The sequence below is a fragment of the Petromyzon marinus genome, chromosome 43 (genome assembly GCF_048934315.1).
Source record: "Petromyzon marinus isolate PM22_M1 ecotype Great Lakes invasive population chromosome 43, UKy_Petmar_22M1.pri1.0, whole genome shotgun sequence".
Classification (NCBI taxonomy): domain Eukaryota; kingdom Metazoa; phylum Chordata; class Hyperoartia; order Petromyzontiformes; family Petromyzontidae; genus Petromyzon; species Petromyzon marinus.
In genome coordinates this window covers 4,439,964-4,454,104 of record NC_133709.1, presented here as the reverse complement: position 1 = coordinate 4,454,104, position 14,141 = coordinate 4,439,964, and the positions used below count along the sequence as shown (strand labels likewise).

At 55.6% G+C, this 14,141-nt stretch overlaps 1 protein-coding gene across 1 annotated transcript in view; it reads left to right on the top strand.

Moving 5' to 3' along the window:
* The first annotated feature begins 5,165 nt into the window (after positions 1–5,165).
* Positions 5,166–14,141, top strand: part of LOC116951364 (uncharacterized) — a 52,644-nt gene continuing 43,668 nt past the window's right edge. Inside the window, exons 1-6 of the mRNA XM_076073650.1 lie at positions 5,166–5,220; positions 5,686–5,972; positions 8,957–8,979; positions 10,005–10,020; positions 10,537–10,564; positions 12,857–12,944. Coding sequence (XP_075929765.1) covers positions 5,921–5,972; positions 8,957–8,979; positions 10,005–10,020; positions 10,537–10,564; positions 12,857–12,944 — 207 coding nt within the window. The 5' untranslated portion in view covers positions 5,166–5,220; positions 5,686–5,920. The remainder of the gene's footprint in view (positions 5,221–5,685; positions 5,973–8,956; positions 8,980–10,004; positions 10,021–10,536; positions 10,565–12,856; positions 12,945–14,141) is intronic.

Sequence of the window (14,141 nt, the reverse complement as noted above, 5' to 3'; positions counted from 1 at the left end):
GCACGCAGAGCGTGGTGCCATCCAGCACTGCCAGTCAGTGCTCACCGAACCCCTCTAGGGCCGGTACTGCACCCACATACACGTGGTGCCCGCGATGTCGCTACATCGCACGCTGTGCATGACAGAGTGACATCCGTGATGTCACTACATGTGTGTGTGCGTGTATATGAATGTGTCATTGTGGTGCCTCAAATATTGGAAGAAGTCACCCCCTGTGAGTGGCTGGCTGAGGTGCCATCTTTGGAGGAAGTACTGAGGGCGATCCAGAGTCTGAGACCAGGAAAGGCACCGGGCAGAGATGATCTCCCAAGCGAAATGCTGAGGGAGGGTGGCGTTTGTGCACAGACTGCCCTACATGACATAATAACAACAGTCCGGACCACTGGACGGGTTCCGTAGGATTGGAAGGATGCCCTGGTGGTCCCCCTATGTAAGAAGGGGGACCGCACAGACTGTAACAACTACAGGGGCATCTCACTCCTCAGTGTGCCAGGAAAGGTCCTGGCAAGGATTATTCAACACTGCCTTGCCAGGCACGCTGAGGAGAGGCTTGCGGAGCCCCAATGCGGTTTCAGGAAAGGGCAGTCCTGCACATATGCCATATTTCTGTCCGTCTGCTACAGCAGAGGTGTAGGGAATTCCAACAAGACCTACATCTCTGCTTTATTGACATGGTCAAGGCCTATGATACCATCAGTAGACCTGAACTCTGGATTGTTCTTCGTGCTTTCAGAGTCCTTGACCCGCTGCTCACGATCATTAAGGACCTTCATGATGGTGAGCGGGCCCAGGTAAAACTACATGGCCAAGAGTCAGAGCCATTCCCTGTACACCTCGGGGTGCAACAGGGATGTCCTCTGGCTCCCACATTATTTAACATCTATTTTGACCACGTAGTTCGTGAAGCCTTCAATAGCTGTACTGGAGGAATTTCCATCTGGTACAGATACAATGAGAGGCTGATCGATGCCCGGGTGCGGTCAAGGGATCTCTCCCTATTGCTCAACCACGTTATGTATGCCGATGATCTGGTAATTGCTGCCCACTCAGAAGAGGAGTTGGAGGCGCTGCTGCTGAACTTGGAGCTTGCAACCAAGAAGTGGGGCCTTACCATCAGCTCCACCAAAACTAAGCACCTGCCTGGGTATTTTGTACCATCGGACACTTCACCCCCACAACTCCCAATCGGTGATGGGGCAGTTGTGGGGAGAGTGGAGAGTTTCCCATACCTGGTCAGTGTGCTCATGACCGGCTCCGGTTTAACAGCAGAGGCTGGATTGTGTGAGGAGCTCACAAAGCCTTGAAAGATCTGGACAAAGTCCTATCGGTGAGCTCCTCCGGCAGGCAAGGCTGCGTTGGCTGGGTCATGTAGCCCGCATGCCAAGCCACCGCATTCCTAAACAGCTTTTGTTCGGCCGGATCGAGGGGGCTAAACGGGCGCTGCACGGGCTAGAGAAGAGATGGAGTGATGTGGTACAGGAGGATGTGGAGCTGAGTGGACTTGCCGATGACTGGTACCAGCGGTGTCAAGATCGGCCTCCGTGGAGGAGGCTCGTGAAGGACGCTACTGGGCAGTTGGAGGCAGTCGCCCTCCAACAACAACGGAGGGCAGAGGAGCGACGCTCACAACAACGAGCGGAGTGCCGGGTGGATAAAGCACAGCAAGTTGGCACAGTAGGGGGCACAGGTGGTGCATCAGCCAGTCGTCTCAGTCAGTCGACCCGTGGCACCTGGGTCTGCCCCGTGACCTCCTGCCAGCGGGCGTTCGATACTTCACGTGGCCTCAAGGTGCACATGGCCTGCCACAAGCGTCGTGGTGAAGTCACCGCCACTTAGTGGCAAATGGCGGTTGTTGTTGTCAATGTATCTCTCATACTGGCCTTCATAGGTGCTACTCGCTAACAGCACTTGCCCCACCAGCCTGTCGCAGGCTGCACGGGGGACCTTTGCCTTTACATATCCTCTATAGGCAGCGGTAGTGCAACCGCGGTGGTCAGCACGCGCTGCGTTACGAACCCGGCGATTTGCATTCGATTCCCGCTCGCTGCCAAAAACCGATGACGAATTTTCAATCAATTCCTTGGGCGCGCGAAACCCGGGGGTCGGCTCGGACTTCGGAACGCGCAGGCCCCCGCTGCGGTGTTGCAAGGAGGCGGCGCTGGGGGGAGACAAATGCGGACGGGCGTGGTGCTGGCCACCCACCGGGCAGCAGTCTGCCCGAAAAGGCTACAAAAAGGGGGGGGGGGCGGGGGAGTGGTACTCGCGTCTTGGGTTTTGGTGCGCGCTGTGGCATTACGTGCAGAGAGATGCGCGTGGCGTCTTCTCCCTCCCCATTGCCCTTTGCGGAGCGAGCGACGCCTCGCCCCCGAACTACTTCGCGCCAAGCCCTCTCGTGTCAGCCGGTGCCCCCTGGCCCACGAGTTCCATTGGCCTCGTGGGGCAGGGGGGGGCACAGCCACAGGGGACGTGGGCCAGAGCCACTGGGCCACTCGCTACCCGAGTGACACGACGCGGAGTCACACACACGACACGTGCCTCTGCGCGCTTGCGTTAGCGGTGCACGTGGTGTCTGTGTGTGTGTGTGTAAGTGATGTCGGGGGGCGGTAGTGGAGCGGTTAGCCCTCTCCACCTGTCCCCAGGTGAGAGCAGCCCTCTCCACCTCTACACCTGTCCCCAGGTGAGAGAAGCCCTCTCCACCTCTACACCTGTTCCCAGGTGAGAGCAGCTCTCTCCACCTCTCCACCTGTCCCCAGGTGAGAGCAGCTCTCTCCACCTCTACACCTGTTCCCAGGTGAGAGCAGCTCTCTCCACCTCTACACCTGTTCCCAGGTGAGAGAAGCCCTCTCCACCTCTACACCTGTTCCCAGGTGAGAGCAGCTCTCTCCACCTCTCCACCTGTCCCCAGGTGAGAGCAGCCCTCTCCACCTCTACACCTGTCCCCAGGTGAGAGCAGCTCTCTCCACCTCTACACCTGTCCCCAGGTGAGAGCAGCCCTTTCCACCTCTACACCTGTCCCCAGGTGAGAGCAGCTCTCTCCACCTCTACACCTGTTCCCAGGTGAGAGCAGCCCTCTCCACCTCTACACCTGTCCCCAGGTGAGAGCAGCCCTCTCCACCTCTACACCTGTCCCCAGGTGAGAGCAGCTCTCTCCACCTCTACACCTGTCCCCAGGTGAGAGCAGCCCTTTCCACCTCTACACCTGTCCCCAGGTGAGAGCAGCTCTCTCCACCTCTACACCTGTCCCCAGGTGAGAGCAGCCCTCTCCACCTCTACACCTGTTCCCAGGTGAGAGCAGCTCTCTCCACCTCTACACCTGTCCCCAGGTGAGAGCAGCCCTCTCCACCTCTACACCTGTTCCCAGGTGAGAGCAGCCCTCTCCACCTCTACACCTGTCCCCAGGTGAGAGCAGCTCTCTCCACCTCTACACCTGTCCCCAGGTGAGAGCAGCTCTCTCCACCTCTACACCTGTCCCCAGGTGAGAGCAGCCCTCTCCACCTCTACACCTGTTCCCAGGTGAGAGCAGCTCTCTCCACCTCTACACCTGTTCCCAGGTGAGAGCAGTTCTCTCCACCTCTACACCTGTTCCCAGGTGAGAGCAGCTCTCTCCACCTGTTCCCAGGTGAGAGCAGCCCTCTCCACCTCTACACCTGTTCCCAGGTGAGAGCAGCTCTCTCCACCTCTACACCTGTCCCCAGGTGAGAGCAGCTCTCTCCACCTCTACACCTGTCCCCAGGTGAGAGCAGCCCTCTCCACCTCTACACCTGTCCCCAGGTGAGAGCAGCTTTCAGCGGTTGTGGAGCAGTTATCTGCGCCGCGCTACGAACCCGGAGCCCCGAGTTCAATTCCCGCTCACGGCCAACGCCAGTGACGATTGTCTTTATCGGTCCTGAACCTCACACCAATATCTGGTACGGCGTGTAAACATCGCCACTTGGCGAGATCTCTGCACCTGATTGGGTTCAGTGACGATCTCCTCCTGTTGCTCTATTTAAGACCGGAAGCAGGTGGACGGCTTCACTCTTCTGGCAAATCGCCCGATGATGCTGATTGATGTAATTACCAGCGAAACGTCACAGCGCTCAGATTGTAAACGTTGTGGATTTGCTCTCCAACACACCGGTGGGCTGAAGTAGTAAACTAATTGGCGTTTTGTTAACGTGACAGCTCCCTTACTGATTGGCTGCGTCGGGTGGTGGAGGGTTAGGGCACATTCATACTTACGCGATCTAACCCAAACAACAAAAAAACCTTTATTATGAATAACATTGGGCGCGAAAAGCCTGCGAGGCGCTAAACAAATGGCAGGTGACAGACAGTTACAACCGTCGATAAACGTGGCCACGTGGCCAAAAGAGATCGATGACGGATGGGTCAGGAATGGTGATGGACAGCGATGGAGTGGAAGCCGAAGGAGCGAGGAGCGTCTGAGAGGACATCACTTGATCAAGCATTGAGACGTGTGCGATGGAGTCATCTCGTGCGCAGGATCTCGGTCGACGTTCTCTGGGAAGGCCTTCATCCTGCAGTGGATTGATCATCGCTGATTGTGATGATCGTCGATGATGACGACGACGACGATGATGATGATGTAGTTAACGTGACGCCTCTCCATCACGCGTGTCCCTCTTCCTGTCCCCGTAATTGCAAGCACCTCCCCTGGCTTTTTTCAGATTTTGTTCCCAACTGCTTTTGACAATCACGTCGTCACACCCCGAGTAGCTATGGCGGCAATGCTGACAATCCTGTGCAGCAGAACGTGGTGTGACCGAGCAGGGCGTCTGAATATCCTCACACCACGTGATGTCGCTTGAGGCGAAGGGCCTCGCGCCTCTCCACCTGGATTCAGGTGGAGAAGCCTCTGACTCCAGGTGAGTTGCATGGCTCTCCACCTCTACACCTGTCCCCAGGTGAGAGCCGGTCTACTCCCCCAGAACCCCCCTTCCCACCCTTCATCCCCCTCCCCCCAACCTCCCCGGCCCCACCACTCCTTCCCCAGCAGCGCACGGTGCACATTTTCTTACCCCGTTTCATTATATATTTCCTCGCCTCGCGCACCGACCAGTTTCTTGCTCGCGTCGCAAGCCTCGAGTGGGCGAGTGACTCCCCTCGGTGGGCGGGGGGGGGGGCGGAGAGAGGGGGGGTGGAGGAGCGGGGGGGGGGGGTCTCTGCATTTCCCCCTCGCGTCTCCATCACCGGGTCGCTCGTGTGGTCGCTGGCTGGGTGAGCCGTCGGTAGAGTTCGGTTTTGGGGGGGGGGGAGTCATTGTGTGGTGTCTGTTTTGTGTGCGTGTGTCTGCGTGTGTGTCTGCGTGTGTCTGTGTGTGTGTCTGCGTGTGTCTGTGTGTGTGTGTGGGTTGGGGGAGCGGTCGTGTAGCGGTTAGCGCTACGCTGCGCTACGAACCTGGCGACACGGGTTCGATTCCCGCTCACGGCCAACGCCGGTGACGATTACCTGAACCGGGTCCTGGGCCTCCCCTAGGTCGACTCGGCCTCAAATGAGTACCTGGTGCGGTGTGTAAACATCGCCACTGGGGAGACGAAGGCGGCCGGGCGTGGTGCTGGCCACCCACCCCCTCGTGTGCCGTGCCGGCTTTCATAGTTTCTCGCTAACAGCGCTTGCCCCCACAGTCTGTCACAGGCTACACGGGGGATCTTTGTCTTTATTGTTGTTGTTGCACGGACTTAGAAACTCGGGGCAGTTCGTGCCGCTCATTAAATTGGATTCAAGGAACTCTGCCATCCTCCGCTCCCCCCCATCGCACCACTGACCCGACTCGATCAAGAGTCGGCAGGGCCGTTTGCCATGGGGTGCCGAGCGAGCCACGCGGAGGGGACTTCGCCTGAGCAGTGACCGGGCGAGGTGGCCTTTGGTGCGCCAATTGGACCGTCAAATCATCGGCGTTGTCTCGCGAAGGAGAACGATGGGGCTGCGTCTCGCCCCGCTGCTCCTGTTGCTGCTGCTTCCTTCTCCAGGTGAGGACCAGGGTCTGCGTACACCTCCACACCTGTCTCCATGTGAGACACCGTCTCCACACCTGTCTCCATGTGAGACCATAGGCCATAATGTCAGTCATCTCGGTAGGGGTCACAGCTGGTGCGTCTGTCAGTCATCTCAGTAGGGGTCACAGCTGGTGCGTCTGTCAGTCATCTCAGTAGGGGTCACAGCTGGTGCGTCTGTCAGTCATCTCAGTAGGGGTCACAGCTGGTGCGTCTGTCAGTCATCTCAGTTGGGGTCACAGCTGGTGCGTCTGTCAGTCATCTCAGTAGGGGTCACAGCTGGTGCGTCTGTCAGTCATCTCAGTAGGGGTCACAGCTGGTGCGTCTGTCAGTCATCTCAGTTGGGGACACAGCTGGTGCGTCTGTCAGTCATCTCAGTAGGGGTCACAGCTGGTGCGTCTGTCAGTCATCTCAGTAGGGGTCACAGCTGGTGCGTCTGTCAGTCACCTCAGTAGGGGTCACAGCTGGTGCGTTTGTCAGTCATCTCAGTTGGGGTCACAGCTGGTGCGTCTGTCAGTCATCTTAGTAGGGGTCACAGCTGGTGCATCTGTCAGTCATCTCGGTAGGGGTCACAGCTGGTGCGTCTGTCAGTCATCTCAGTAAGGGTCACAGCTGGTGCGTCTGTCAGTCATCTCGGTAGGGGTCACAGATGGTGCGTCTGTCAGTTTTCTCAGTAGGGGTCACAGTTGGTGCGTCTGTCAGTCATCTCAGTTGGGGTCACAGCTGGTGCGTCTGTCAGTCATCTTAGTAGGGGTCACAGCTGGTGCATCTGTCAGTCATCTCGGTAGGGGTCACAGCTGGTGCGTCTGTCAGTCATCTCAGTAAGGGTCACAGCTGGTGCGTCTGTCAGTCATCTCGGTAGGGGTCACAGATGGTGCGTCTGTCAGTTTTCTCAGTAGGGGTCACAGCTGGTGCGTCTGTCAGTCATCTCAGTTGGGGTCACAGCTGGTGCGTCTGTCAGTCATCTTAGTAGGGGTCACAGCTGGTGCATCTGTCAGTCATCTCGGTAGGGGTCACAGATGGTGCGTCTGTCAGTCATCTCAGTAAGGGTCACAGCTGGTGCGTCTGTCAGTCATCTCGGTAGGGGTCACAGATGGTGCGTCTGTCAGTTTTCTCAGTAGGGATCACAGCTGGTGCGTCTGTCAGTCTTCTCAGTAGGGGTCACAGCTGGTGCGTCTGTCAGTCATTTCAGTAGGGGTTACAGCTGGTGCGTCTGTCAGTCATCTCGGTAGGGGTCACAGCTGGTGCGTCTGTCAGTCATCTCGGTAGGGGTCACAGCTGGTGCGTCTGTCAGTCATCTCAGTAAGGGTCACAGCTGGTGCGTCTGTCAGTCATCTCGGTAAGGGTCACAGCTGGTGCGTCTGTCAGTCATTTCGGTAGGGGTCACAGCTGGTGCGTCTGTCAGTCATCTCGGCAGGGGTCACAGCTGGTGCGTCTGTCAGTCATCTCAGTAGGGGTCACAGCTGGTGCGTCTGTCAGTTTTCTCAGTAGGGGTCACAGCTGGTGCGTCTGTCAGTCATCTCAGTAGGGGTCACAGCTGGTGCGTCTGTCAGTCATCTCAGTAGGGGTCACAGCTGGTGCGTCTGTCAGTCATCTCGGTAGGGGTCACAGCTGGTGCGTCTGTCAGTCATCTCAGTAGGGGTCACAGCTGGTGTGTCTGTCAGTCATTTCAGTAGGGGTTACAGCTGGTGCGTCTGTCAGTCATCTCGGTAGGGGTCACAGCTGGTGCGTCTGTCAGTCATCTCGGTAGGGGTCACAGCTGGTGCGTCTGTCAGTCATCTCAGTAAGAGTCACAGCTGGTGCGTCTGTCAGTCATCTCGGTAAGGGTCACAGCTGGTGCGTCTGTCAGTCATTTCGGTAGGGGTCACAGCTGGTGCGTCTGTCAGTCATCTCGGCAGGGGGTCACAGCTGGTGCGTCTGTCAGTCATCTCAGTAGGGGTCACAGCTGGTGCGTCTGTTAGTCATCTCAGTAGGGGTCACAGCTGGTGCGTCTGTCAGTCATCTCAGTAGGGGTCACAGCTGATGCGTCTGTCAGTCATCTCGGTAGGGGTCACAGCTGGTGCGTTTGTCAGTCATCTCGGTAGGGGTCACAGCTGGTGCATCTGTCAGTCATCTCAGTAGGGGTCACAGCTGGTGCGTCTGTCAGTCTTCTCAGTAGGGGTCACAGCTGGTGCGTCTGTCAGTCATCTCAGTAGGGGTCACAGCTGGTGCGTCTGTCAGTTATCTCAGTAGGGGTCACAGCTGGTGCGTCTGTCAGTCATCTCAGTAGGGGTCACAGCTGGTGCGTCTGTCAGTCATCTCAGTAGGGGTCACAGCTGGTGCGTCTGTCAGTCATCTCGGTAGGGGTCACAGCTGGTGCGTCTGTCAGTCATCTCAGTAGGGGTCACAGCTGGTGCGTCTGTCAGTTATCTCAGTAGGGGTCACAGCTGGTGCGTCTGTCAGTCATCTCGGTAGGGGTCACAGCTGGTGCGTCTGTAAGTCATCTCGGCAGGGGTCACTGCTGGTGGGTCTGTCAGTCATCTCAGTAGGGGTCACAGCTGGTGCGTCTGCCAGCCATATCAGTAGGGGTCACAGCTGGTGCGTCTGTCAGTCATCTCAGTAGGGGTCGCAGCTGGTGCGTCTGTCAGTCATCTCGGTAGGGGTTACAGCTGGTGCGTCTGTCAGTCATCCCAGTCAGTCGACGCACGCCGCCTCTGCTGTTGTTCATGCGTCTCGTGGTGGCGCGGCTAGCGGGGTTCAATGCGCTATGAAATCAGCGGCAAATATAAATGTTTTTTACCTATCTCGGGTTTTTGTTTAGCATCGGCACTGGGGAGACAAAGGCGGCCGGGCGTTGGTGTACGCCGGCCACATAACCCCATTCGCACGAGCGTCATGCATCGTTTAGACGGCGCTTGACCCACTTTCCTTTCTCCAGCAGTCCAGGACTAACCGGGTGTCTTTGTCTTTATCTCGTTCAGGGACAATATTCGTGCGTGGCCAGGTAAGGAACCGCCTCGCGTTACACCTGTGCACGTGGTCCGGGTGTAAATGTCATGCCAACAATAAGAGTAGTCGATGGGGGTCAGGGATCGGTGGCGCAGCGGTTAGCGCGCTGCCGAGTAAACGTGGAACGCTGGCACGATGTTGCATGTCGAATGAGAGCGCTCTGAACGTGCCGCCCTAAGTTCCACTTCCAGCCACGGCTTGCCATCAGTGGCGAGTGACATCTGCATGCGGAATCTCCACCCCCCTACCCTATCTCTCCCCCCGCCTTCATCAACCCGCAATGACCATCGCGGTGAAGTATGGTCACAAACCAGCACCCCCCCCCACCCCCCCATGACCGACGGACACAGCGTGGGGAGGAGGTCTTCATCCAGCCGTTGCTTGGCAAGGGGGCTGTGCAATGTTAAAATGATTACGTGCATAACCCAGTGATGGGGCGTGGTGATGGGTGACTGGTGATGGGAAGGTGGTGATGGTGGTGATGGTCATGGGAAGGCGGTGGAGGTTTGATGGTGGTGATGATGGGAAGTTGGTGATGGTGGTGGAAGTGGTGATGGGAAGGTGGTGGTGGTGATGGGTTGGTGATGGTGGTATAGGGGTGATGGGGCATGGTGATGCGGGGCTGGTGATGAGAAGCTAATGATGGGATGGTGGTATTGGATGGTTGGTGATGGTCGTGGTGGTGATGGTGATGGGAAGGTGGATGGTTAGTGATGGTAAGGTAGTGATGGTGGTGATGGGAAGGTGTTGATGGGACGGTGGTGATGAGAAGATAGTGGTGGTGGTGATGGGAAGGTGGTGGTGGTGATGGGAAGGTGGTGGTGACGGTGATGGGAAGGTGGTGGTGGTCGTGGAGAGTTGGTGATGGTGACGGTGATGGAAAGGTGTTGATGGGAAGGTGGTGTTGGTGGTGGTGATGAGAGACTGCTGATGAGACTCGGGTACACAGGCAGTGCCCCCCCTCTGACCGCTGCTCTGGTTCGTGTCTCCCTCTCCCTGTCTGTGTCGGTGTGGCCCAAGTCTCAGCCCAGTACGGGTGAGTGACCCGTCCTCCTCACCACCGCTCGCTCATCACGGCCTTCATTCAAACACAGCCTCCTCCTCTCTCCTCCACACCACGAACTTTACTCCGACACGGGATCATTTTACTCCTTGATTCAGACAACGGGGTGCTCCCAACCTCGTCGTCGTCGTCATCATTGTATAAAATACATCGGCGACAATTCGCATCATCGTATAATAACCATCGTCATAGCCATCATCATAACAATCGTCAATATTCTAGCGAACATCAACACCATCATTCTATTTTTCATCATAATCATCGATTGCAAGCGTCATCTCCTCCATCGCTGATAACGCGTGGTGCAGGGAAGTGGATGGATAAATTGTGTTGATTAGAAATGCGTAGACAGTCTGGGCCCCGCCGTGGAAATGCGGAATGCGCCCTGGCTCGGCATCTGTGCTGTTCGTTAAGAGCACAGAACGCAGTTGACAACTCCACCCCCCCCCCCCCGTGTATCACAACCTCCATCCCGCCCCCTACCCCCAGGTGGGTTCAACTGCACTGCTGTGGACACGTGAGTGACGCAAGAGACCAACATCATCATACATCTACACGACATGTGATCATCATCTATATACAGCATTCTTACTTATAATAATTATAACATGATGTTTGACCATACTTCACCACGCCGGTCAGTGCGGGTCGGGTGTGATGGGGTAACATGCCAGATTCAGATTTAATGACAGCACTTGCCACACGATGTTAGCCGTGGCCTGGAATAGGACTCTGGTCACCAGGTCCATAGTGCAGTGTGTGAAACATTGCGCCCACTGCTCCACACTAAACGCAGTCATCGTAACTTTGTCATTTGTTTTCATCTCAGGGCCGTAACATCCAGTAGGCACAGTCGGCACTGTGCTTACGGACTACGGAAAAAAATATGACCGTGTTTTTTTTTTGTTTCTTTCTATGGTAAAATTAGTTTTACCAAGATATCTTCTTGAATAACAAAAAATATGTATTTGTATGTAGCGAGGATAGGCACTGCGTGTATGTACAGAGGCAGAGTCATGTCAATGGGTTTTATTTCATAAGGCGAGAGAGAAAGTGACACCGGAGATTTCTTTTTCGAGATTTTTTTTTATTGGATAATCAGCAAACAACATCTTCAAATTGTGTCCCCCCCCCCCCGCACAATCTCATTGTTCATAGACAGCAGTGCAAGAGACAGTTTTAAAAATAAGTTTATCTTAAAAAAAACACGCGCTTTTATGAAATGTACTAGTAATGGCAGAACTCCACGACTCCAGGAAGTGGCCCCGAAGCTCGCCACAACGTAAGGGGCCGTGACCAGTTACAGCCAACGTCAGTTGAGCGTGGACAATTAGACCCAAGCCGAAACATAACATATTAAAAAAATGTTGAAAAATAGATATTTTAAATATTTTTATGATAGCATATAGTATTGTCATCAGTATGACATAAGCATACCAAGTTTGCAGTCGATACCACATTGTGAAGTGGGTTAAAATTGAGTTACAATATTTGAGGATACAACACCAGACAGAGTGAGTTAATAAAAAGCGTGTAAAATAAAATTATAATTAAAAAAAATTCAGCTTTAGCGAGTGCAGTGGCGTCTCGTGACAATTCCCACTGAGTGTGGCTGTTGTGAGTGACCTCTGAGCATTGCGACAAACCGCGTCGCGTTATTGTCCTTCCCGTGAAAGTGACACAACTGTGTTGTCTACCAACGGTGAGGCATTCATAAACAACACGAAGCAAAACAATAAAGCGCTCAAATGCTGTCCCCATGACCCCCAAGTCCACACATCCCCTTTTGACACCGCCAAAGGCCGAAAGAATAATTAAAGATCAGCTGACACGACTCGACAAATGACGCTCTCTGCGAGTGGCAGCGGCGGTAGTAAAATTGGACCAGCAGCAGCAGCATCAGCGCCAGCTGTAGAAAGTCATCACTGAAGGCCCACGAAGCAGAGGTGCCTCGGGCCTACAGGGACCTTCATCAGGCCCTGGTTTATCGATTGCACGCAAGCCACACCGAGTCTCAAGACTGCTTCTAGGGAGGGTCCCGCGTTGAGATGCTTGGCGCAGTTTGGAATTTTGTTTTTCTCACGACACGGGGTTGTCGTTTCGTGCTGCGTGGAATGACTGGAGAACACCGCACCACGGGCGGCCAGGGGAGAGTACTCACAGGTCCACACAGACGGATTCACGAATCCACGTGGCTCTGACTCCAGCCCCCACGCCGCCTTACTGCCGGGCCGTTTGGCGCGTTTCATAGACAGCGACTGTGACCCACCAACCCTTGCCTCCGACGCGCTCGATCGCAGATGTGCACCACCGCACGTGGTCTGATCTTATCCCTGTTGTTGAACATAAGCCCCAAGGAAAACTTTGCCCTGAATCATGACCCTAAGTTTGACCCTAAGTGCCTAACCTTAACCCTAAACCTAACCCCTAACTCTGACCCCAACTCTGACCTTGATCACGACTCGGACGCTAGCCACTCACTCACCTTTCCCCTAACTCAAACCCTCACCCTGACCTTAACGCTGACCCTAACTCAAACCCTCACTCTGACCTTAACGCTGACCCTAACTCAAACCCTCACCTTGACCTTAACGCTGACCCTAACTCAAACCCTCACCCTGACCTTAACGCTGACCCTAACTCAAACCCTCACCCTGACCTTAACGCTGACCCTAACTCAAACCCTCACCCTGACCTTAACGCTGACCCTAACTGAAACCCTTACCCTGACCTTAACGCTGACCCTAACTCAAACCTTCACCCTGACCCCAAGGCCTGACTCTGGCCGTGTGTGCTGTCCGTGTGCCAGAACCAACCTCACCACGCTCATCACCGTGGGGTTTCCGAGCGTGCCAAAGCTCAGGGCCTTCTCGGCACGGGAGTTCGCCTGTCTCTCCGTGAGTGTGGCCACGGTCTATCCCCTACCGTGGCAACCCATGTGTAATAATGCAGGGTTTTTTGGGGTTAGATCGCGTAAATAGGGGGAGGGCGGGGGGTGATTAATGAATGCATAGAAATTTCAGGTGGCGGGTTTAACGACACATTTATATATAACAAAAACCGTATTATGAATGATATTGGTAGTGAAAGCCAACTACTACGTGTTAAATCAACCCATGCGGCTTACCCATATTCTTGTACAGGGAGGTTAAGTATAATACGAAAAAATAATTTTTTGTTGTATTTCTCCCTTGTGATAATGGGACTTTGTAGGATGAACGTTGAGATTTATAAGGGCACGGGGTGACCAATAAGGTCTGATTTGGTCTGTGATAAGGTAGGGCACTGATAAGGGGTTGACAGGTAGAGCTATCCACTGCTGGATAAAGTGCCATCCACACCATCGCCATCCTTCACAGCCCGGTGTCGTCACCATCCATCTCGCGCAACCACGTGACCCGTTGCAACGTTCCTTCTCGTGCTCGCCTGTGGACACGGAGTCCCCACGCGCAGCGCAAGGGACCCTGGGGGCTGAACGATTTAGAGCAGCAGAACCGGTTCTTTCTGTGACATCACTGAACCCCCAGCTCCTCCCCCTTTCCAATTCCCCCCCGTGTCCCTCTCCTCCTCGTGTCCCTCTCCACCTCCTCGTGTCCCTCTCCACCTCCTCGTGTCCCTCTCCTCCTCCTCGTGTCCCTCTCCTCCTCGTGTCCCTCTCCACCTCCTCTCCTTCTCGTGTCCCTCTCCTCCTCGTGTCCCTCTCCTCCTCCTCGTGTCCCTCTCCACCTCCTCTCCTCCTCGTGTCCCTCTCCTCCTCGTGTCCCTCTCCACCTCCTCGTGTCCCTCTCCTCCTCCTCGTGTCCCTCTCCACCTCCTCTCGTCCCTATCCACCTCCTCTCCTCCTCGTATCCCTCTCCTCCTCCCCGTGTCCCTCTCCTCCTCCTCGTGTCCCTCTCCTCCTCCCCGTCTCCCTCTCCTCCTCCTCGTGTCCCTCTCCACCTCCTCGTGTCCCTCTCCTCCTCCTCGTGTCCCTCTCCTCCTCCTCGTGTCCCTCTCCACCTCCTCTCCTCCTCGTGTCCCTCTCCACCTCCTCGTGTCCCTCTCCTCCTCCTCGTGTCCCTCTCCTCCTCCTCGTGTCCCTCTCCTCCTCCTCG